The sequence below is a fragment of the Drosophila nasuta genome, chromosome 2L (assembly GCF_023558535.2).
Source record: "Drosophila nasuta strain 15112-1781.00 chromosome 2L, ASM2355853v1, whole genome shotgun sequence".
Taxonomy (NCBI): Eukaryota; Metazoa; Arthropoda; class Insecta; order Diptera; family Drosophilidae; genus Drosophila; species Drosophila nasuta.
In genome coordinates, this window is record NC_083455.1 from 9,577,071 (window position 1) to 9,601,863 (window position 24,793).

The window sequence follows — 24,793 nt, forward strand, 5'->3', positions numbered from 1 at the left end:
TTTATTATACTAACCATTACTTTTTACTGGACTTATTTCTTGTTTACTGTTATTATTTTCAATTACAATTCATTTTTCATTATTATATTACTATGTGTTTCTATTTTTCTTAATTCTTTATATTATATATTTTTGCAATATTTAGTTTTTATTGTTATATTGATAATATATCAATATTTTTATTTTTAATTTATTATTTTATATTTTTGATTTCATTGTTATATTTCATATTTAGTTCTATTATATTTTCTAATTATTTATTTTAGTTCTACATTACATTTAACTTTAATGTTGTTCTTTTATAAATATATTTATTATTTTTTATTTCTATGTTCGTTTATTCGCAAAGTTTCCTTTTTCTTATTATACCTATTCATATAGTAATGTAACCAACCTTCTTAGCAACACTTCTAAATTGTATACCCTTCAAGCTTTTGTCTAAAACTCTCAGATCTCTTAAGGCAACCTGATAACAAAGACTTGAAACATGAAGCGGATGCCCATAGCAGCTGCCCAACGACCCCAACTAACGACTGATAAAACAAATTCCCTTACAATGTAGCATAAATAATATGTTTTTATTCAAATACATCAAATCAAAGAACTTGCGCAGTGTATTTCGAATAGTGAATGTTAGTTGTTTAGTACAGGATGGAAAAACAATCTTCGAGATATTCTTTTTCCTAAAATATTCCATTATTTTTTGGGAAGTCTATAAAATTACGAACATTTTGTAAACATATTTTGTACTTTGGTTTAATAAAAATCTAAGAATGTTATTTACTTCGTTTAGATAAAGTCATTAAGAACAATATGAATATGAATAGTTCGCCTTGCAATATTTAATGGATTGTAACACAATATAATAGTGTCAATTTAAATATCGGACCCTGGCAGCTTAACTATCGGTTAGGGACTCATTAGCACGTATTTCCAAGCGATTTTAATTAGAATTAAAATGCATTGTCATCGATCGACGTGTTTGAATATATAGTGAATATTAAAAATGTTCCTCCCACAATAACATATGATTTAGACTTTACTATCGATTCCAACCACGATATGGTCTAGATTTAAACACTGTAATTCAGTGGCTAGAACTTTGATTAAGTTAAATTGAAGGTGGCAGGCATGTTGCATTCACTATAATTAAATCCAAGTGAGAACGCTTAAGTCGAGTGTGAACGACAGGAAGTTACTTGAACTAACAAGTTGTATCTCAATTCCGACTTAAATTATATTTGTATATTAATAATATATATAAATATATCGATAGTTTCTTCAATTATTTTGTCACATAAACTGCCATAAACTTATAATACTCTTCTCAATAATTGAATGCACATTTTAATTACAATGAGTAACATAGTATAAAGCAGGGCTCAGATGACGTAAATCGGCAAGAAAGTGAAGGGATTGCATTGACCAACGACCAACGAGTAACTACGAAACACAATCTGAGAAGTGAGAACAGGGAACAAGCGTGTGCATGAGTTGAGAGATGTGAGTTCTGATCTGATATGAGATAGGATCTGTCAGCAAAGAAGCCACAATACTATACTCTAAAAATACTTCCGCATAAAGCGAATGCGTCACAATCCAGATTGAAGCAAAAAAGTAAAAGGCAGCATTCACAGCATCTTCCTTCACAGTTGAGTTTTTGAGTTTGGGGGACTGGAAGGTCAGGCAGTGGCAGTGACTGCGACTGCGACTGCGACTGTCACGCCCCCTGACAACCCTATTGTAACACTTCCAATCTACAGAGCGATGTGATGTCAGCACAAAGCACAAGTCTTGGCGCCAAAGCACCTTGCCAAGCCTCTCTCTCAGCCTCAGCCTCAGCCTCAGTTGCCATCGAGAAACGCACCACGCACACACAAAGAAGCCAGAAAAAATATTTTATTTGTTCTCAGTGTTTTATTATTTTTATTAAATTCTATTTTCTTTTGCTGTCAAAGGATTATGCGGCTTTAGTTTTTCTTTGCTTGTTTTAAATTAAAAAAACATAGTTATTATAATTTTTATTGAGAGTTTACGCGTTTGTTACACCCATTTAATGCGACTTTATTTTACTTGTATTTGTTCAAATTATTTCCGCACAACTTGTCCAAAAGTTCAAACGGATTACTAAATAAAATTCCAAATTGATAACGCTGTCGATTCTGTGAACATAGAAAATAGTTTATTCAACAATTAAATTGCGAACAATCATCATTTTGCTTCGGCCAACAAGTTGCACACGTGAGTATTTGCATAAGCTACAGTGTCTCAAAAGTAATGCTATGCTTGCTGAAATTGATAATTGTCAAGCACTGAGGGTTTGGACATCTAATTGCACACTGGATCAACACACGTGACCAATTAGACATTCCTAGAATAACGTGGCTACATTGCATGATTAAAATAATATTAAATCTAATTGATCGATAAATGATTTAATTGTACGAGTAATTGTGGGTGGAGCTTGAATCAAACTTGTTTTCACATTCGTAAACATAAATCTCCGACTTTACAGATTAAATGGTAAGGTTGCTAGAAATTAACTGAAGGTTAACAATATTTAAATGTTTTGTGAAATATTTAAAAAACTTTTTTAAAAAGGCAAAGGAATTTTGTATTACTTTAAAATACTCAGTTATAATTTATTCTTTATAAAAAAATGTTGCCTAATTTAAAATCTGTTCCATCAATTAAATCAGTTTATAAAATATTTCCATCATATTTTGCAATTTTTCCATGTTGTGGAAATATTTAGAATGATCATTAGTCATACCTAGTAAAGTATTACAAATTGCAGTCATAAAAATCACCCCAGGGTGTGCTTTAGTCGTTGACATTACCGTCATTGTAATTGAATTAGCATATTTGCAAATTAGTTGCAATGTTGCACAAGCACTGACATGTTGAAGTACTAAGTCACTGATTCTGACTCGATCATCACCATCAATCAGCAAGTGTTTCAATGCGATTTCAATTACAAACAAGTCTCGCCCCACGGTATAGTTAACTGTATTGATGTCTACAGATAACTGTGCTCAATGCAAAAGTGTCGCATTTGGCATTAGTTAAATATATTTCTCGCGAACTTATTTCAAGCTCTTCGTCTCCATCTCGCTTTCTCTTTCTCTCTCTCTATCTCTCTCTTTCTTTGTCATCGAGTGTGAAGCCGGTTATTTATTCTAGTTTTTTTTTTTTATTGATGTTCCCATGCAAATTGTTTCATGTTAACAGCTCTATGGATATCTGCAGCCTGACACGATTAATTAATTAATTAAAAAGTTTTGCATTTGCCTCCATTTAAATCAGCTCAATCAACAATAACAACTACAACAACAACCTATACATATCTGATACGATTATTGGGGTTTTTTATACATATATTCATTTGACATTCCAGCAAAACCGCAAAACTGCCTCCAAGTTCTAGTGCCAGTCACCGATTCCAGCCACACTTCAGAGATCACAGCATCATAATCCTTCACTAAGTGACACCGCAAAAACATGACTGAGCGTTCCTACAGGTGAGTGAGATTTTCAACCTTTGAGAAATTCATAGAATCATCTAAATTATTGTGTTGAATTCTTTAAACATTACGATTTCATCATTCTTGCTTTTATCACTTGTTATTGTGCTTCTTGAGCTCATAAACGGATTTTACGTGTAAAAGAGCATGAAAAGGCGCTTTCAAGCCTATTTGAAATTTGTGTAAACATTGCGGTCAATGTTTACATCATCCGCAAACTTATTTCGCAAAAGAATGTCAACTAAGTCAAGGCCCTTTACATTACGATCATAATTCTTTTTAATGGTTTTTTAATTGTAAGTAAGCATCTTATTCAAGCTCATATCCGTTTTCTTATTGGCATAAATTAAATTTAACGAAAGCTTAATTGAAGAATAACATGAAGAGAATATTTGACACTTGTGTAAACAATATAAATATTGATTTTTGGTTAAATTCTATGCAGAGATTATAAGTGAATGGTAAAAGTGAATTAGGGAAAGGTCTTTCACTTTCTGATTATTATTATACGCAAGATCAAGGAACCATATCAGGTTTCTTATTGTCAGTACTTTATTTAAAGTAAACCCTATTTAAATAATGTGTTAAGCGCTCCTTTTAATATTTAAATTAATTATAAATCTATTTTGCCAACAAAATTAAAAATATGATTAAGAAAATGCTTCTTACTGGGGGTCTTAGTTGCTTTGGCTGATAATCTGGTATATTGTGCCTATGGTATATTTTTAATGCGGTACTATATCGATGCACCAAATATACTATTTGGTATATTTTTAGTATTTTTGTAGTATTTATGGTATATTTTGAGAATAACATCGCAATATTTGCTTTTATTCAACATGCACACAGTCAAGCACCCTCGCTTTCTTACTTGTATAGGTTTAAATCCGGCACTGTTCTTCCATTTGTTGTTCGAATTCATCTGTCTAACAATAAATATAACAATAAATATACTTATAGCACCTACTATATTACACTGCTCTGTGTAATTATTATTACCTTTTAATCAACTAATGTTGCAAAAACAAAATTTTGTATGTATTATTAGTAACAAAACTGCATCATTTATGTTTAGATAAGAAACGAATATGCGTAGATCATTTCTTAAATCACATTAATATTCAAGATTCGACAGAAATATATATATACAGGATAATCATAAGTTTACTGACTTTTAAGTAGTTGCACTTCTATTGAAAGCGTCTAGAGACTTAAAATTTGCTACATCAAAACGTAAATTAAATGCAATAAAAACTGATCTCCATTTCCATTCAAAAAATAAATCGCTGCATTAAATAGTCGATCGTTTTCTTTTTCAGAACGCAATTTCTTAATGCACCAATTTTATACAAATGATTACATAATTGAGTCAAATATGGGAATTTTAGCTTTTCAGTAATTTCTATCACTTCTTCATCGCTTCTTTGGGGCGAACTAGCATCTTAACTTCTTTAACTACAATAAAACTACTTCCATTCCACCTTAAATATGGCAATGCTGTATTTAAAGAGCTGCATAAGAAACAACAAAAATTTATAAATATATGTATTCCTTCGAAAATAAAAATTAGCAATATTTACCTACTAATACAATACTCGTACCACCAGCCACTTTCATCCCAGACTGCGCAATTAGCATAATCTTTTTTGTCGTTGTCGTGATCGAATGTTGTGAATTTCATGTTTTCACTCTCTCTCATGCCATCAATAGTATTAGTTCCATTGAATTTACCCAAACTCAGTGCATATCCATTATCTTCATCAGATATTTTGAAGTCGTCATAACGAGCGTTGTGGGTACTTCCATACTGATCAACCAAATGTATGTAAAGTTCGAAACGCTGCAAGCTCGTGATACGATGGATTTTCTCTAATCCAAGAAAGAAATCACTTCCAAAAGAACCGAAACCTTTGCGATATGTTGCCCAATCCCTATTGAAACTCTCATTTCCCCCAACTCGTTGTTGTATTACAATCCATCCAGGTCCAGCTAACTGACTATCGCACAAAACATTGAATAAACCTATGCCAGAGACATTGAGTTGATGAACTCCTGAATAATCTCCGAAAGGGGGGCATGTTGTTGGACTTAATTTATGAAGTGCAGATTGACATAACTGATTTTCCTTTACTTTATATATTAGCTTAGTTTCACTTTCATTTAATTTCAATTGAATTTTTTTCTGTTCTTCTCTAATGTTCTCTGATGTCCTATTTAATTCGTTGGTTTCTGAACGACATAACTGAATATCTTTTTCATACTTTACTAATAAAGATTTACTGTTCTCTAATTCCAACCCAAGTGTTTTCTGATGTTCTGTATTATTCTCACTAAATCTCTTTATATTTTCATCTTTTTCAATTAATGTAGAATTAAGAGATTTTAATTGAACTTGACAATTTTCTAAGTTGGTGGATTTATCTGATAGTTGTTCTTTTAATTTAAGAATAATATTTTGTTGTGAATTAATTTCAGATTCAGATTTATCAACTTTATTTTGACACAATTGCAAATCGTTTTCCCCTTTGATTACTTTGTTTTTATACTCATTTAATAGAGCTGCCTCCTTCTTGAATGTTTCATGAACTTTTACAATTTCATGATATTTATCCATAAGATCAGAATTTAATTCACTTATCTGCTTTTCCTTAGTTTCACTTTGTTCTAACTCATTTCTAACCTGCCTGAAATAATCTAGCAAAGGTTTTACAGTTTTATAATTATGAAGCCGGCACTGTTCTTTAATTTTTCGGTCTGATTCACACGTCTGATAGGAAGAAAACGTATACACTTTAATCACTCTTTATTCTTCTTAGTATTATGTCTTTGATCTCACTTCATCTCCAGTTGTTGTAGCCACCAAGAATATTTAAAGGACCATCAGTAACAAAACTCCGTTAATTTTTATTCTGCACATTTTAAATGTTTCGACTGTCCGCAAACAAAATGAATTTGAAACTGAATTTCGATATTTCGTTAAAGTCATTGAATGTCTGAAGCGGATGTGGATTCCGCTCAATAGATCTGAACGAGAGAGGTTAAGTAATGATAACCTTGAGTCTCGGCCTAGATTCTCTTTCGGCAGAAGACATTTTCATGTCGGATGATTGTCTGGAACTTTCTTTAAATTCGAAAAAATAAATAAAATAAAAATATAAAAAATGTCCGTCTGCCTGTCTGTCCGTATGAACACCTAGATATCAAAGACTATAAGAGATAGAGCTATAATTTTTTATCGACAGCATTTGCACGCAGATCAAGTTTGTTTCAAATTGTTGCCACGCCCACTTCCACCCTTGCAAATTGACAAAAATCGAATAACAAGCGTAATTTTAAAGCTAGAGCTTTGGTGTATACAATAATGACTATAGTCTTCGTGATTTCTGAAAATTTGGTTGCGATCAGATAAAAATTGTCGTAGTTATTAAAGAAATACTTTTATATGGGCAAAAACGGTTTCTTACTAAGGGTCTTAGTTGCTTTGGCTTACAATCTGGTTTGTTTTACACTCTATAGTATATACTGAGTGTAGTACAATATAAATAAACCAAATATGCGTTTAATATATTTAGTATATTTTGAACAAATACCGCAATATTTTGCTTTTATTCAAAATGTGTAGCGGGTATCTCACAGTCGAGCACACTCGACTGCAGCTTTCTTACTTGTTTATGAAAGGATGCGATTGCATTTAAAATGCTTCAGTTCAATTTCATAGAATTCAAATATTAATTAACTGTAAAAGTAAATTCTCTGCGCCCTTAAAAAATTTACTTTTTGCTCTTTTCTAAATAATTCTAAGAAATTATTATAATAATTGGATAATATTTATTGTTGATTATTAAAATTCTTCACAAAAAATCCAAACAGTTCATTTTATTCAGCTAAAAAAATAGAACAGTTGACCAATTAAAAATTATTACTCTGTTAGTTGAACTGTCAATTCAGTCAATCAATAATTTTTGTATGTTTTTTATTTACTTTATTTTGAAGCGTTTTTCCCTTTATACCTAATTCTCTAATTCTCTCTAATTTATGCAGTTAAGTTTAACGCTTGCGAAATGAATTATAAATAAAGGCTGACTGAATGAATCACACCAACTATCATTCACTCAGTCACCTTTTTTTTCGTTTGCTTACCTTTCAAGCAATCTTTAGTTGTAATCAAAAGGCAACCAGCCTTCCTTTTACTCTCTGTTCTGCTCGTTGAACTGGTTTTTATTGCACGTCCAACTGCTTATCAGCTCTATCTGTACCTTCGACTTGGACTTCAACTTCGACTGCTTCTTCGTCTACCTTTCAGCTGGCCCTGTGATGGAGGCGTTGATCACGCTGCCGCTGCCGCCTACTATGCCGCAGCCCAAGGACCAATCTACTCAACCGCAATGCCACCGCAATCGGCGCTGTGCGCTGACTTCAACAACAATCCGGGTGGAGGCGGAGGAGCGTTGCGTTACTTCAATGGATTGCCTGGGTATATGCCACCGCCTGGAATACTGGCGAATAAGTATAGCGGACCGGCGATGCCGTCGCATCTGGAGGTCTGTCAGTATGCGCATGCGAATGGCAGCGCCTCTTGCTACAATCGCAATCGGTATATGCCCTATAATCACAATCGAGCGTGCGCTTCGGCTGCTGCCATGGCCACCATCAATGGGCATCCGCTGATGCAGCAGCAGCAGCAGCAACAACATCATCATCATCAGCAGCAACAGCAACAACAGCAACCGTTGATCTCCAGCAATTATCCAGGCGTGGGTTATCAGCCATCGCTCTTTGCGCCCATCTACCAACAGATGGCGCCACTGGCCACGCCCACTACGCTGCCAGCAGTCAGCGTCTCCTCTGCCACGCCCAGTGTCAGCAGTGCGGCAGACTTTGGCTACACCAACGAACTGATCAACACCATGGCACCCAGTGTGCTGCCTTTGTCCTGCTCCAGCAGCAGCAGCTCCTCCAACAACAGCAGCAGCAATGCCAACAACTCGGCAGCTTCTGGCGAGACTTATGCTAATGCAAATGGTAATGCTAATGCTAATGCAAGCACTAATGGCAGCGCCAATGTGGCCAGCGATACCAGCGATGCTGTCACGCTGCAAATCACCAATCTCGACTACTCCATGGATGAGGCAAGCCTGCGCAACTTCCTCATGAGCCAGTTGAAGCCCATCACTCCCGTCATCTCGCTCAACTTTGAGGGCAGCTCCTATGCCAAGGTCACTGTGCCCGATCTATATGTGAGTATCAACTTAACGGCCAAATGAAATTGCCTATAAAATGTTTCACTAGGTGTTTTAAATACAGTTTTTACACCTTAACTGTCACACTGCATTAGCACGAAAGCTTTCTTTATGGCATATTTTTCTCGCCTAATGGTCCCATAACAAAATGTTTAGAAACTGCAAACAAAAACAGTGTGGTATATATATAAATATACATTTTGTTTGTTATACATATTACTTCACTTAGAGTACTTTCGCTTAACGGCCTTCGTTAAAGATTGTTGCTGAGAACGCAGTAATGAAAGTAGAACAATTTTATTTCGGCTTACGGATAAAGTGTTTTCTTTCAGTTTGCAACTTGTAATTAAACTAATTGTTAAGTTATCCTAATTCACTAACAAAAATATATTAGAAGAAATTCAAAATTTTAGGTTTTGATTCTAATTGATCTTATTCTACTCAATGGAAAGCAATATTTATTCATTAAATCTACTATATGTATTGGAGAACTCAGGCTAAAATTATCTAAGCTGTGTTCCTTTCCAAAATGTTGTAGTTTGAATCCTATCTGGATATTGTTATTATACCCGCTACCCATAGGGTAGAAGGGTATTATAACTTTGTGCCGGCAGGAAATGTATGTAACAGGTAGAAGGAGGCATCTCCGACCCTATAAAGTATATATATTCTTGATCAGCGTCAACAACCGAGACGATCTAGCCATGTCCGTCTGTCCGTCTGTGTGTCTGTCCGTCTGTCCGTCTGTGTGTCTGTCCGTCCGTCCGTATGAACACCTAGATCTCAGAGACTAGTAGAGATAGAGCTATAATTTTTTTTTCGACAACATGTGTTATGTTTGCACGCAGATCAAGTTTGTTTCAAATTTTTGCCACGCCCCCTTCCGCCCCCGCAAATCAAAAAAAAACGAATAACAAGCGTAATTTTAAAGCTAGATTTACGAATATGTATATACAATAATTACTATAGTAGTTATGATTCCTGAAAATTTGGTTGCGATCTGATAAAAATTATCGAAGTTATTAAGGAAATACTTTTGTATGGGCAAAAACGCCTACTTACTGGGGGGTCTTAGTTACTTTGTCTGACAATCTGGTATATTGTGCCGTCTATGGTATATTTTGAATGCGGTACTATATAGATATATCACATATACCTTTTGGTATATTTTTTAGTATTTTGTAGTATATTTGGTATATTTTATTCAAAATGGGTAGCGGGTATCTCACAGTCGAGTACACTCGACTGTAGCTTTCTTACTTGTTTTTCTTAATGACACCTTAACCTTACCTACTTCTCTTGGCATTATTTTCACTTAGCTGCCATAATAAGTTCAATACCAGAACTCGCTTAGCGGTATAATTATATGTACAGTGGATCACATTCAAACCACCATCAACCGACAACTTTGAATTAGTATATTGAAAGACAAAAAAATGGCAAAAAAAAAAAGTACCTCTCGAATTAAAAGAAAATATTCAACATAGCAACAGTGCAAAATCGAAAAGACTTTTGCGCTTAGTGGCCTATTTATGTGATCCTACTTGAGGTCGTTAAACGTGATTTTCTATAAGTGTTCTTATCTTACCGTAAGAACTATTGCTTATCCTGTTACTTTGCTTATTTAAACTTTAGCTTAGCATTTAATGCAATCTCTCATCTCCCAATCTTCTCGAGCAGTTCGCCAAGCAGGTGGTGTCCAATTTGCACCGCAAGAAGAATGGCCACAAGCGCATGTTGGTCAGCTACACTCGCGACTCTTCGCTTACCGAGGTCAACACGCTGCGCTGCCAAGTCGCCGGACTGCTGAAGGTCAGTCGAAGCTCCAACCAAGAACTGCTCATTCTAATTAGCTGCTTTCCCTTTCGCAGGATGTTCCGTATTATACACTACCCATGTATAAGTTCCGCGAGCTCTTCCAGTCCCGTTTCAAGACGTCGATCAGTGTCCTGGATTTGTATAAAATGCAAGACATCTGCACAATCAACGCAGACAACAATGAAGACAAGTTCATCAGCCTGCAGCCGGAGCTGGTCAACACACTAGAGAGTTCCCCCCTGATGGAGGGACTGCAGCACAGCGTGCCCTACTGCACTGTGCACTTCAAAAGGGAGCAGCACAAGGGTTGGGCCGAACAGGAGATTGAACCGCTGCCCAATGTGTGCATGACGATTGCGGAGATCCAACAGTTGATCTATCCACTGTTGAAGCATCATCCGGGTGACATTCCTGTGGCCACGCTGCTGCACTGCATCGAGGGGCAGCTTAAGGTACAGATCTCAGCGAATGAGAGCGGTGTTAATTTAGAGCACTTGGTGTGCTGTGTCCAAGGCATTCAGATCCAAGTGAACAACTTTGGCATCAAGATCCTAGGTTGGCTGGAACTCAACAAGGATTTGAATTCCACGAGCGGCAGCAGCTCAATCGCTGCCAGCTCCAGCGCCAGTCTGAACACCAGTGAACGTTCAAGCGGTGCTTCCAATGCTGGTGGCTACTTCAAGAATTCGGTAGCTGATCCGCTGTTCCAGATCTCACGCGAGGTCATTGAGTTGGTCAAGATGTCGCCCAAGTCGACGATGAAGTTCAATCGCTTCATACCCGCCTATCACAATCACTTTGGGAAACAATGTCGCGTCGCTGACTACGGTTACACCAAACTGATTGAGCTCTTTGAAGCTTTATCCTCGGTGGTTCAGATCATGGGTGATGGCGAGAATCGACAGATTACGCTCACTCATCGCACTCAAATTAGACGCTTTACTTCTGATCTGTTGCGAGTGTTGCGGGCTCATGGCAACAGCTCCGTGTTGTTGTCCCAATTACCGGGGATCTTCGCTCAAACGCAGAATCGGACTTTCGATGTCACCGACTACGGGGTGTGTGACATTGTGGATATCTTGGATGGCCTGGTCAATAGTAATATTGTGGTGCTCAACACTGTGCAACAGGGCAAGGATATACTAATCTCAATGCCCAAGCGGAAGCAGACCAACACCGAACTCGAGAAGATCTCTGTGTTTGCGGGGGAGATGGTCGAGTTGTTTCAGAATGCTTTGCAGTACACGATTCTGTTCCAGAAGTTTGTGCGTTCCTATCACTATCACTTTGCCTATCAGTGTCGCCTGAGTGATTATGGCTTCTTTAAGCTAGCCGATCTCATGGATGCCATTCACGGCGTTGTGGAGTTGGAGCAGAGCAACGATGAGGACAAGAAGATCATGTTGTCTCCCAAGATGGCCCGACGTGTGTTTGCCGAGCAGTGCGAGGATCTCATCCGCAATGCCACCGGCAACTCCACCAACTGCATGAAACTCGAGCAGATTCTGACGCTGCACAAGAAGAAGTATGGCTATCAGATGCAACCTCAGACGTTGGGCGTCAAGGACATTGCCAGCGCCATTGAGCTACTCCCCTATGTGGAGGTGTTGCACAAGGAGCAAACCACCTGGTTGATCTGTCATAGCGACGACATGGAGTTCCGTCAGCTATGCCATCGGGCCTGTAAGCAGCTACTGCAACGGGACTCTTCTTCGCCTGTCAAGCCAGATGTGAAGCAGGAACCGTTGACGAAAGCTCAATTCCTTGAGGACTTCAATTCGAAGCACAAGCAACAGCTCACAGAGTCGACGCTGTCCGCCATGCGACATGCTATCGAGGTGGGTCTCCACTTCTTCCGTTCATCTTTCCTTTACTATCTTCTCTCTCTAAACTTCTCTCCCCAGATCTATACGGAAGCGGATCAAACCTGTGTGCGCCTTACACCCTTTATGCGATTCCTTGTCTCGCTGGTGCGTCTCTTGGAGCAGCGTCCCAGCATGTATCTGCATGAGCTGAAGACCGCCTTGGACTGCAGCCTGACGACCACCTTTGAGTTTGGCTTCCCCAACTTGTACACAGTGATTGTGGCCCACGATGATCTCTTCACCATCAACAATGGACCCACCCAGGAGCGCAGTGATGTCGCCTTGAATGTCAACTGTGAACGTAAGTTTATAGAGCAATACTTTCGATAATAAATTAACTTTATAATAGGGATATCAATCAGTCAGTAATTTAGGCAATTATAAAGTTTTATCTCCCCATGAACCTTTTGTAGCTGACAGTTTATGAGTAATTTAACCAATCAATCAATCACTAAATCATTCAGACAGTCAGTTATAGAAAATATTAACTAGTCACTTAATTAATTGGCTCGTCAGTCAGCCAGTTAAGGTCAATCAATCAGTCAGTCAAACACTTAATTAGCCAACTTGCTAACCAGAACAATTATAGCAGTACATACTTAAGCTAATTAATCGGTCAGGAAACAAGTGAATCCTCAAACTGATACTGCGCTATATCAGCCATTACGCATTGCACAGTAACTTAACTAAGTAAGTTAGTTAATTAATAATTTTAATTATAAATTTAAATCTTCCATGGAAAATAAAAATACCTTTGGAAATCAAGAAGCGTATCGGTAATCAATCAGTAAATCATTCAGTTAATTAATTTGTTCGTCAATCAACGAGTTTATCAATCAAATAATGAATCTGAGAGTTATTGAATAGCTCGCAAATGGTTAATTAATTAGATAGTCGAACCATTCATTAGCCATTAAATCAGTGCACAATCAACTTGTCAATCAACAAATTCATCAGTCCGTAATTCAATCAGCAGTAATAAGTCAATCATTAGCCAATAAATCTCTATTCAATCAACAAATTAATCATTCCGTATTATCAGCACTAATATGACTGTAATAAGTCAATCAATCCATCATCATTAGTCAACAAATCTGTGCGCAATCAACTAGTCAATCAACAAATTCATTCATAAATCAATCAGCACTAATAAGAACGTCAATCAACAAGCCGTTATTTCAATCATTCATTATTAATTCATAATTCATTCATTCGTTTAGTCCGTTATGCTTAGTAGTTACTTGTCAATCAATCAATCATGACATAACCTAACTCTATTTTGCAGTACGCATTAGTGCCGGGGCAAGTCATCAGCACTTGTTTGGCTCGCTCAAGTTGCCGTATGCCAAGCATAAGACACAGCGTCAATCACGCTCTGCTCTCGGCGAGCACAATCGTCCGGCTCCGGCTCAATCACCGCCGCCGCACAAGACTCGGGCCATAGCCAGTGAGTACGCTAATGCGGTGAACAGCTCGCTGAACAATACGGCCTACAAGCCGCAGGTGAAGGTGAATAGCTTCCAGGCATATCAGGAGCACTTTGCAGCCGCTGCTGTTCCCACAACTCACAAGTATTCGCCACCTAGTTTGGCCAACTGCTCTGTGATGTCGTCCACATTGCTCAACAGCTCGGGTTCCGCTTCGAGTTTGTGGAGCAACTGCAGCAACAACAAGGAGAACGTGTTGAACACTTCACAGCAATTCTCATCGCACAACAGCAGCGGCTACAACAACAGCAGCAACAGCTCGTTTAATACCTCCTCGGATCTGAACAGCAGCCTTTGCCTGGGAGATGTTGCCTCGAGCACAGCTATAACAGCTGCCACGCCCTATGATTACTCCAGCAAACTTTGGTATCGTCGCCAGTATAGCTTCAGCAATCGCCAACAGCAGCAGGTGCAGCAGCAACAACAGCAGCAGCAACGTCAGCAACCACATCAAACTTCGCTGGATGCTGGACGAGACTTATACGATTCGGATGTTTTGTCCACAAGCGGCAGCTATAAGCCACCCAAATATGATGCGTCCACATCTGAGGTAAGTGATCAGTAGTGAAATTAGATCAAAGAGTTCCCTCTTAAAAGTGGAATATATATTCAATTATTTTAAAAGAAGTCCAAATAATTTCACTCCTTTTCATTTGGAGACTTAACATATTTAACTACTAAAGTGAACTAAATTTGCAACGATTTTATACAAAATTAAGTCTTAAAATGTTGCATCTATTACTCTATTAGTTAAAGCACTCTTTAATTAGAAATATTAGCCTATTGATGCTAGTTAAATAAATTATACTGTTTACTCTAAAACGTTGATCAATAATAAATTAATTACAAGATAATTAATAAGAGAATATAAACCGCAAAATGCATTTAATTACGGATTTCCGATTATTGCATCATTTCTCAGTTTCAGACGATTTGTTGTTATTTGAAAATTTTCAATTAAACGCAAAATAACTGATCAATTATCAATTCATGAATGATAAGCATTCTAATCAGTATAAAGTCTAAAGTAATTTGCTTTCAATTAATCTCATTATTGCAATTTCGTTATTGTATATTACATATAATTAGACTCTCTTAACAATTGCAATATATGATAACTATAAGATTCTAATTTTATATAGAAACTTCTTTAATCATAATCTCATTAACGTAATAATATAATTTTCATTTTATTCAGAAACTTCCATACTGGATTGATCCTATATGGAGTAATCCATTGGAGGAGCCAAAGCAGAATTTGCTCAACATTCGTTTGCCGGAACTAAAGGCATTCAATGTGCTGCCAATGTTTTTATCGCCTTATACCATATCGAAGCACAAGAACATGAAGCGGCAATTGTTCGATTTCGATAATCATGATCGCAAGATAGTCTAAAATTAAGACCGGTATAATGAAAGAGATTAAAATAGAGAGAGCTCCCGGTGAGCTGAAATAATGTTATAAATTGATTTCATTTCTACACAAACCGTATTAAATCTTTATAAGTTTCGTCTAGTTGTAAGCGCCTTTTGTTAAAGCCAATTTATAAATTCCACAAACAACATTTATACTTACTATATAAGGTATTATATTTTTTTTATAAATTGTTAAACGAACCAATCGCAATTAAGAAACAAGAACAACATTTTGTATTTAGTTGTAAGCAAAAACCTGTTGAGTCTACAAAAAAAAAGAGCAAAAGAAGGGAAACTTATTATTATTTCTTTCATATGCTTGTGAATTTTCATTTATCCCTTGTTTGTTTATACACATATCACATAAATCAATTGTTTTGTAAAAATGTTCTTTTAAAAATTGGGCGCCACAAGCCGGAAGAAAGCATTTGCTAGCTCGATGCCAAAAAAGGTCGCAGCATTGGCTGGGAAGGCGCGAATTATAACAGGTGTGAAGCCCCTAAAAAGATTTATTTGAATTATTTGTTATTAATTGCAATCAATTGAGTTACCGATAAAGGGCTGTAATCCCTTCATGCTTCAAGAGATCTACAAATACGGCTCGAACTCCATTGAATTTCCCCTCAGGAGCTGTCAATAAGAATATATATCAAATATAGAAAATATATTGGGGATTCCCCCGGGCTCACCGGTCTGTAGCCGACTCTTTAAGACATCGGCTGGCATGCCTCCAATCCAATAAAAAACACCCGCCAATCCGCCAGCGAAAATTGCGGGTATTAGGTCCACATTGGGGCGATTATAGCGTCTTTTGTACTCGTCAGTTAGCATCTCATAGGCCATAAAGTATAGTCCATTGGCAGGCACATCTATGTAGTAAATATATTGCATAACTTTAATTGGCATGTAAATACTTTGAGATTATTGTGTCAAAATTGCTGCGTCGCAATAACGCGAGATTACGATTCTCATCCGACTTTGTGTCGCTATCGATTAAATCAAAATTCAGAGCAAGTATTATATAATCATTTAGAGAAAAATATCAATCCGCGACACGGCAGCAGTTAAATCAAAAATAATTAAAATCAAATGGAATGTACCTCAAATCTTGACTGCAGCTGTGAAACTCAAACTGTGCAATGCACTGCTCTCCAGCAGTAGCTCTCAAACTTAACCGTTGAAAATACACTGCTTGCGCAAGATGCGATTGCACTGCTTGCACCTTTGCACTGCAATACAGTGCTTCCAAAATAGCATGTATGAGTTTCAAATTGTATTCATAAATGCACGTCATCACTTTGATTTGATAACAAAGAAACTCAAAAGAGAAAAAAACACTCAGTTGTATAAAAAATATGTATTTATTTTGGTTTTCGACTTTTCTACACTTAACGCAAACATGTGAATAAAATCATTGCACTTCCTGGGATAAAAGAAACTACAATTAACAAGCGAATCAGCTTCAACTAGAAGTTGGGAGTGAAATAGTTAAAGAACTTGTTGGCCAACTCAATGCCAAAGAAGCAGGCGGCATTCGCGGGGAAGGCACGAATCATAATGGGCGTGACGCCACGATACAAAGCCAATGGACCATCCTTAACAATCAGATCCTTGAACACGCTGCGCACTCCGTGCTTATAAGTTCCCTCGGGTGCTGCAAAAAAATAAGTTGGTTTACAATGAAAATCTATGTAAGTATTAAGTATAACAATTAGAGCATACCCGACTGCAGACGACTCTTGAGCACATCAGCTGGCATGCCAAGAATCCAGTAGGCCATGCCCGCTGCTCCGCCTGCGAATATCGTGGAGGCAGTATTAATTTCACCGGTCTTCGACTGCGCCTTGGCCACATCCTGAATGTACTCGTAGACCAGGAAGTACAGACCATTAGCAGGCAGATCTGTGGATAGAAAATGTATAATATTAGATGTGAGAAAGTACAATATTAAAATATAATTAATTAGCTACTATAACTACTTAATTCAACTACTTCAACTACAAGAGACTTTTAAGTTTTACTCACTTTTTAAAAACTTTTCTCTTGATATTATTTATTGCTTCTTACTTGCTTGTTAATTAAAATTCTTGATTTGCTGGCACTCTGATATGCCTCAACTATGCGATACGCGCACTGTGAGAAAATCATTTCTATATAAACAAATCCGAGTAGCGCAAAGCGGCAACTTCAACGAAGCCGTAATCATCTTGTTTATTGTTAAATAGTAAGGCCTAATGAACTATATATACACATGCAAGTAATCATAATCATTTCAATTGCATGTGCTCAACAACCAAATACCCTGTACTAAGCATGAAACACTCACATCTAAACATAATATCAGTTATTAACGTAAGTATGCAAAGAAATTGCAAGTAACTCAGAACAAACAACGAGCGCTAGATGGCGCTATTACCGCACTAGATAAACTGTGTTTTAGAATTTTATTTACAGCTTTATGAATAGCAAATATATATAAAAGAAAAATCTAGAAAATATAAAATAAATAAATTATTTAAATCTGTAATATATGCAAACAAACTTCGTATTCAAATGCAGATTAAAAATAGATAAACGCCACAACATCAATTTCCCACATTATGTTTCGGACACGATCAAAGACTACAGGTCATCAACTTGATGTGGAGCGATGAAAACATAAACAAGTTACAATGGGTAAATAAGTATAAACAGCGGCAAACATTTAAATATTAATGTGGAATAAAATAACAAAAAACGTCAGAAAAACAAGTTTGGAAATAAAATAGTAATAAATAGTCATTATAAATAAATACAGTGTACTGCTATGCAATTTATTCAAATCTATAATTATAATAAATTATATGGAATTGATATCGAGAAAATTCTTAACAGGTTTTTACAGTTTTACAATGCGCAGTTTTCAAAATGAAGTTTGAAATAGAAATATCGAGATTTGTATTCTAATTGTAATTTGTAATTAAACCGAAATCTATATCAAAAATAGACTTTTGCAACATACACACATAAAATATACAATCGAGGCGACCTTGTGCCCAATGGTCTCTTGCCATGTGGACAAATAAAAAGTTTTTAAAGCGACGCCCACTGCAGGCAGTCGGAGACGCCAGCCTCTATAGTAATAACATAATAATTGTGATCGTACTATACTGAAACTTTGGCTTTATCGGAGGATGTCACTATCAGAAATTCCATTTCCTTTATGAAACACAAGGGAGATGAAGGGAACAGCAGAACAGAGCAGAACAGAACAGAACAGAGCAAAGCAAAGAGCACAACAAGCAACAAATTGTATGAAGATCTGAGTTCAACTTGTTCGTTAAATGCTGATTTCAGTCGCAGTTGAGTGGGAACCATGGAACAGAGTTTTAGTGTATGAATGGAATTCGAGGCAAGCGTGCCTGCTTGAATCACAAAATCAACACGCGACATCGACATCGCAGCGGAAGCGCAATTGGCTTCATTGCAAACGATAAGAGTTATCGATAAGGATTATGCAGCTGATCGCACTGATTACCACGCTGCTCTTGATAGTGAGTTAATGAGGTTAATTTCAAGGAATCATCCCAGCTAAATGCCACATTATCATCATTAACTTAGGCACATGCCAAGGCTCAGCTGCAACTCGACTCAGATGCAGAGCTTCTTCCTGGCAGCGATGTCGAAGCAGACAGCCAACCGGAACCAATTGCCGAGCAGGACAGATCCAACTGCCCCTCGAGCTGCAGTTGTCAATATGCTGCCTACAATGAGTTGCCCATTGCACGTTGGATCAATCACATGACCAGCAGCGATAATGATGCAGACTCCACGTTGGAAGATACAGATTTTCTTATGCTTTCCAAGATTAAATTGGCCACGTGCCTGTTGCAGGATGAGCACGAGACCCAGGAATTGTTCAACGCTCTGCCGTTGGATTTGCAAGCTTTGATATTGCTACATGGAGGCAACGCGGAAAGCCAGTTGACAAGTAAGTTCCAATTATAAAACATACTTTTAATGTGCTTTCAGTTCAAGCAGTGTGGAATAATGACAGTCTTAATGATAAACGGAGCTTATGTAGTTGAAATGTTGTAGATTTATTAAATAATCTTTGCTTTCATTAATCAAAAGCCTTTTAACTATACAAGTTTCATTTATTTAGGAAGTGTAACCAGGAAAAAGGCTATAGCTTTTAGAAAGCTCGATTTAAAGTTCATTAAAGCTTCTTTAACCAGCATTGATGAATGTTGATCGACAGTAAGCTATTCAACAACTTTATTTCAAAGAAGCTTTGAGTTATTTAAAACAATCATCAGTCTTGTCATACTAAATCTAATACAAAATTCTCAAAAGCTTACTGCCAAATTTAATGCGCTTTTTATAACTGCAGTTTTATGAGAAAAAAGATACACTACAGAAGAAATAAAAGAGATTGAATGAATGTACTGAAAACGTGAATCAAGCGTTTAAGCAAATCTATTTTAAGCAGAATTTATTGGAACAATAAAGTGAATAAGTTTCATTCTCATTTTTATTGCAGTGAATACGAGCAGTCTGCGTGGCCTGAATCAGCTAATGACGCTGGAAATACGAGGCAATGGCATTACAACGCTGATTATCGACGAACCTCTTGAATTTTTACAGCACGCCAACTTCGAGGCACTGCGATTGCAGGCCAGCGATCGTTTGAAGCGACCCAAGTACTCCAAGCTGCCCAGCGATGATTACGAATACAAGCCGCCGCGTGATGTGGCCGCCAACGAGGTGACGCCCAAGTATGAGCTGCAATTCGAGTCGGATGACGTAGTCGAGATCATGAGCTATGAGCAGCATGTGGAACGTTTGAAGCAGACTCGCATGCCCAGCTTCTATGGCTGGAGTCGCCTCGAAGTGTTGCGCATTCACAGCTGCAACTTCAACGAGCTGCACTGGCAAATGTTCGATGGCCTCACGCAACTGCATCATCTCAGCCTGGAGCGCAATGGCATCGAGGAGTTGCAGCCATTTGCCTTCAGCGGAGCACCGCACTTAAGAAGTCTCTCTTTGGCTCACAATGCAGTGGCACGCTTGTATTATCTAGGATTGGCTGGCTTGCTGGAACTGGAGACGCTCAATCTCTCCGACAATCGGCTGGAACGCTTGAGTGAATCAAGTTTTCCACCGTTGCCACATCTGCTCAAGGCAGATCTGCGACAGAATCCAATTATGTACATTTTGCCAGCCACATTTTGGGTGATGAATGACACACGAGAGTTGCAGCTGGGCAGTGAGTTGGCTGCTTTAGAGCTGCGCAGCTGGAATAGCTATGGACAGTTTGATTCGCTGCACAAGCTGCGCACACTCAGACTGGGCAATGTAAGCACCGCCAGCCTGGAGCAAGGGGTCTTTAAGGTGCGTATAGATAACAGTGTTATTTCTGCTACCTAGAGAGTAAAAGAACAGCAGTCTTTCTGTTGTCCGATTAAATAACTAGTTCTCAGTTATCATAAGAGATAAAGTTTCTAAATTTGTTTGTAGTGTTAATACAGTTGTCATGCAGTACGTGTTCGCTTTGGAATTTTGTCACGATTACTTCCGCTTTTACAAATCTAAATCAAAGCTACAATTATAAGCCAAGAGAGTTCACATTCGGAATACATATTAAAAGGTATCATATAAATGATTTCTGAAAATCTGCTGACGATTAGATAATAATCTTGGCAGTTATGATCTTAACAGTTAAAAACTTAACAGAATGAAAGGATATAGTTAACATTAGCCGGTTATCTCTGTTAAATGGAACACCTCTGTAAGTTAACATACGAAGTGTTAACAGAATTCTGTTAGGTAACAGTTTCATCACGCAACTGCAATGTTGATACTACAGTTTTAGATGTACTGAAGATATCAATAGCTGGCAATTTGAATATGGTTTTCACTAAAAATGTACATATCTAGCGAGTACTTCAAAGTGTAATTTAACACTCTCGAGTGTAACTTTATCACTTTTAATATTCATTAACTGAATTATCATTCCCTCCTTTCAGGGTCTTCATGCTGTGGAGCAGCTGACACTGCGTGGCAACATTGCCAGCGTGCAATTTGACGCTTTTGCCGGTATGGAGCAGCTGCGTGAGCTGGATATGAGTCACTGCGGCATTACGGAGCTATCGATGGATGCATTCATGGGTGCGAAGCAGCTGCAGCTGCTCAACTTGTCGCACAACAATCTGACACATGTGCCCAATGGATTGCTCGATGAGCAGACGCAACTGGAGATGGTGCAACTGCAAAACAATCAATTGACCACATTGCCCACGAGTTTTTTTCTGCAGCCGCGTTTGCGTGTCGCACGCCTCGATCAGAATCCCTGGCAATGCAGCTGTGACATGAGCAACTGGAAGCCACGCATGACCAACACCATTCGACTGCCCAGCGTGAGGAGTTGTGTGCGCGATTTGAATGGCCAGGAGATCTTGTGTCGTCATGTCGTGGGCTATGAGACAGACAAGAATCTGCTGCCACGTTGTGCCAATCACAATGGACGCAGTGTTTACTATGTGCTGCGCAAGCAGCTTCATTGCGGCGCCACTCGCATCTTTGGCCACTCGAAGGGATCGAGCACACGCGGCTTGCCGCATTGGCGAAAAGTCGAGTTGCAACAGCAACAGCAACGGCAACAGCAGAAGCCAAAGCAGAAGAGAAAGCAGCACAAGAAGCCACGCAAATTTCATGGCTCGCAACGCAACAGCTTACATTTTGTGCTCAGCCATCAAAAGGAGCCACAGCAGAAGCAACAGCAACAGCAGCAGCATGAGGCATCTCTGTCACAGGAAATGTCCAATGAGATTTAACAGGCGCACTCGTAAATATCATTTGTAGTTTAGTTCTAAGTTTCATATGTACTAATTGCTTAATGAATGTTTAATATGCCAAGTTAATTAATAAAGAATTACGCTTAGACTGATAACGAGAATGCAAAGCTTAATCAAAGTTTTTCCAGACAAGCCTTGGCAACTATTCTAGAATACTATAAATGTTGAAACATTTAACTTTAGTGTTCTACAGAATTTTTTATACATTCAAGAGGACCAAGGCACGCAATCCAATTCCATATTGAATATCAATTGAATTGATATTGTGTGTCTATACTTTCAATTAAAGAGAACCTAAAGATGGCTTGGCTGTAATACGAATTAAACTAACAAAATAACAACTTTAAATCAACTACTTTCAAGTAAAATTAGGCTAATGAATATAGATTTAAAATATTTCAGTAACAATTTCAATTTATCCAATTGAAACAAGGAAGATTAGTTATATACAAATGACAAATAAATAGATTTAAATTAAATAATCTATTTAATAAAAATAAATACAAAGAAAATAAATTAAATAAACTATCCTATTGATCATCATATTATTTAGAGTATCTCATATTATTTGCAGTTTTTCCTTCATCACTAACTTTAACCTTTCTTACGCATTAAAATTGTATTGAAAACATTTGTTCAACTTACCCCTAAGCATTGTGGCACAGCTGCCCTTGAAGACGCTGCGCAGACCGCCTTCCTTGTACAGCTTCTTGGCGCAATCAATCATGCCCGTGTACTTCTTCTCGCCATTGGGCCCCGTGCCCTGTGTTTGCAGCAGCACCTTAATGCGCTCTCCTGGCGCCATGATGAACGTGGAGAAGAGACCGGAGAAAGAGCCGGCAACAAAGATTTGTGAGTATGTGAGCTTGGCATCCTCGCCGCGCTGCTGCAGTCGCTTGCCAACGGCATAACCAGCAAAGCACATGGCAAATATGGGCGCCACACCGGTCAAAGGTGCTGACATGCCTCTGTAAAGTCCTCGCACGCCTTCCTGACGAATTGTCTTGGCGGCGCAGTCGAAGGTGCCAGTGTACATCGGCTTCTCTCCTGGTGGAGGACGTGGCATGGTTTGTAGGCGCACCTAAAAAGAATAGATTTATTAAACAAAGTACAGAAATGTTATAGCAAGCTTACCTTAATGGTATCCAAGGGATGGCCGGAGAGCACATTGCAAATGCCGCCAAATCCGCCAGTGATGAAGGATTTAACTGGATTTGCTTTGCGCTCAGCTGGAGCATTCTCAATCTTGTCAGCAACTGCCATGATTACAATTAACAATTATGTGCAACTGCAAGAAAAGCAAAGGTTATTAGATAACAACAAGTAAGAAAGCTACAGACAAGTATTCACTTTAATAGACTCTTTAAGATTTTTTATTGAGACTAAATATTTATTTTTTATAACATAAATATAAAAAGAAATAGTCAATCTAAAATAACATTATTCGTGGAGTACCAGCAACGAATTGACTTTAATATATTAGTTCTGGCTTCGAATTTTCTATTGACTTTTATATCTTAATATCTTCTATAAGTGATTATGAAACTCTAGGTATTTCTATTTAATTACGTTAGAGGACAATATTAAAATTGTAAAATAAAATCGAGCAGGATACCGACCTACAGAAATGAATCCAATTAGTTTGGCGCATCCGCTAATGGATCAGTATCCAGAATATGTATTTATACACTTTACGTATCTTATTCTGACCATTTCGATTTCAACAAACCCAATAGACCCTCTTTCAGTTGTTTTGCAAAGTCAAGGATCCAAAAGCAAACATTTTGTCATTTTGTCTACTGACCCGCTGAACTACTTAGATTATAATATATTTCAATCGTTAAATAAAATATGACTCCCTCATAAATATGTAAAAACGTTAAAATTGCGTTAACCCCTCTTTGGAGTTTGCACCTTGCCCATAGACGCCTTTGTCTAATCTGAGTCTAGCGAAGCTGATAAGGATTAGCACAAAGTGCGTCGAGTGTTACGCCATCGTCGCTGAAGTCAAAGGATTCTCTTTCTTACCTGCTTGAGCAAATTAAAATTAACGTTGTCGTGGCGCAGCTTTCAATGGCAGTGAAAGAGAGAGTGAGAGGGAGAGCGAGAGCGACTCTGCAGTGGAACCTGTTGCTTGTCTATCTAAACTTTTGGCTTCAAGGGCGACAGCGTCTGCGAAATTGAACGAGTTTCAATGCGTTATCAACAATCACACACACACACACAGATTGCCACAACTTTTGGCATTTCGCGAAGACAGGAACTCGTTAATGTTTTTATGTTACGTACCACGGGAAATTCAATTTGAGTATTGACTTTTTCTTTGCTGCATTGCCGGCAACAAAAACAGAGCGAGGGGTTCAAAGTCCGTTATCGCTGAACGCTAGCCACTGTCAATTTTGACATCAGCAATCTGTTAGGCAGAGAAGTACAGCTGATTGTGAGTATTTTCGACGACAGCTTTTGTTTACAGTCTTATCAATAAAAAAATTAAAAACTGAATTTGCTTACACCGAGTTGTTTCCGAAGCAATGTAAACAGTGTGACCGCAACAAAAGTTCGTATACTATTATAGTTTGCAAAATATACCAAATATTACTAGCTTGG

At 37.8% G+C, this 24,793-nt stretch overlaps 4 protein-coding genes across 6 annotated transcripts; 2 read left to right on the plus strand and 2 right to left on the minus strand.

Annotated features, from left to right (window-relative positions):
* The first annotated feature begins 1,831 nt into the window (after positions 1-1,831).
* LOC132787819 (meiosis regulator and mRNA stability factor 1) lies at positions 1,832-15,347 on the plus strand. Its single transcript, XM_060795167.1, has 8 exons — positions 1,832-2,241; positions 3,398-3,521; positions 7,828-8,761; positions 10,445-10,576; positions 10,636-12,420; positions 12,487-12,748; positions 13,733-14,484; positions 15,133-15,347. The coding sequence occupies exons 2-8, from the start codon at positions 3,502-3,504 to the stop codon at positions 15,328-15,330; spliced, it is 4,083 nt and encodes a 1,360-aa protein (XP_060651150.1). The 5' UTR covers positions 1,832-2,241; positions 3,398-3,501; the 3' UTR covers positions 15,331-15,347.
* Positions 4,835-6,468, minus strand: LOC132796963 (fibrinogen-like protein 1). The gene is made up of 2 exons (XM_060808349.1): positions 5,105-6,468; positions 4,835-5,035 (listed from the first exon to the last, which is right to left on the minus strand). The coding sequence occupies exons 1-2, from the start codon at positions 6,136-6,138 to the stop codon at positions 4,930-4,932; spliced, it is 1,140 nt and encodes a 379-aa protein (XP_060664332.1). The 5' UTR covers positions 6,139-6,468; the 3' UTR covers positions 4,835-4,929.
* Positions 15,348-15,715: 368 nt separating the features above from the next.
* On the minus strand, positions 15,716-24,772 carry LOC132788017 (congested-like trachea protein). Of its 3 annotated transcripts, none has more exons than XM_060795494.1 (7): positions 24,476-24,678; positions 24,215-24,358; positions 23,321-23,474; positions 22,832-23,267; positions 16,040-16,219; positions 15,902-15,980; positions 15,716-15,849 (listed from the first exon to the last, which is right to left on the minus strand). In XM_060795494.1, exons 3-7 carry the CDS (start codon positions 23,447-23,449, stop codon positions 15,744-15,746), a joined length of 930 nt encoding a protein of 309 aa, XP_060651477.1. In that variant the 5' UTR covers positions 23,450-23,474; positions 24,215-24,358; positions 24,476-24,678; the 3' UTR covers positions 15,716-15,743. The 3 variants fall into 3 exon arrangements, with proteins under 3 accessions (XP_060651477.1, XP_060651322.1, XP_060651404.1); XM_060795339.1 differs by lacking the exons at positions 15,716-15,849; positions 15,902-15,980; positions 16,040-16,219 and adding exons at positions 16,693-17,004; positions 17,073-17,252; positions 24,698-24,772 and having other exon boundaries at positions 24,476-24,599; XM_060795421.1 differs by lacking the exons at positions 15,716-15,849; positions 15,902-15,980; positions 16,040-16,219; positions 24,215-24,358 and adding exons at positions 16,693-17,004; positions 17,073-17,252 and having other exon boundaries at positions 24,476-24,672.
* LOC132787902 (insulin-like growth factor-binding protein complex acid labile subunit) lies at positions 18,690-22,633 on the plus strand. Its single transcript, XM_060795236.1, has 4 exons — positions 18,690-18,883; positions 18,951-19,320; positions 19,873-20,723; positions 21,359-22,633. Exons 1-4 carry the CDS (start codon positions 18,845-18,847, stop codon positions 22,163-22,165), a joined length of 2,067 nt encoding a protein of 688 aa, XP_060651219.1. The 5' UTR covers positions 18,690-18,844; the 3' UTR covers positions 22,166-22,633.
* Positions 24,773-24,793: the final 21 nt, after the last annotated feature.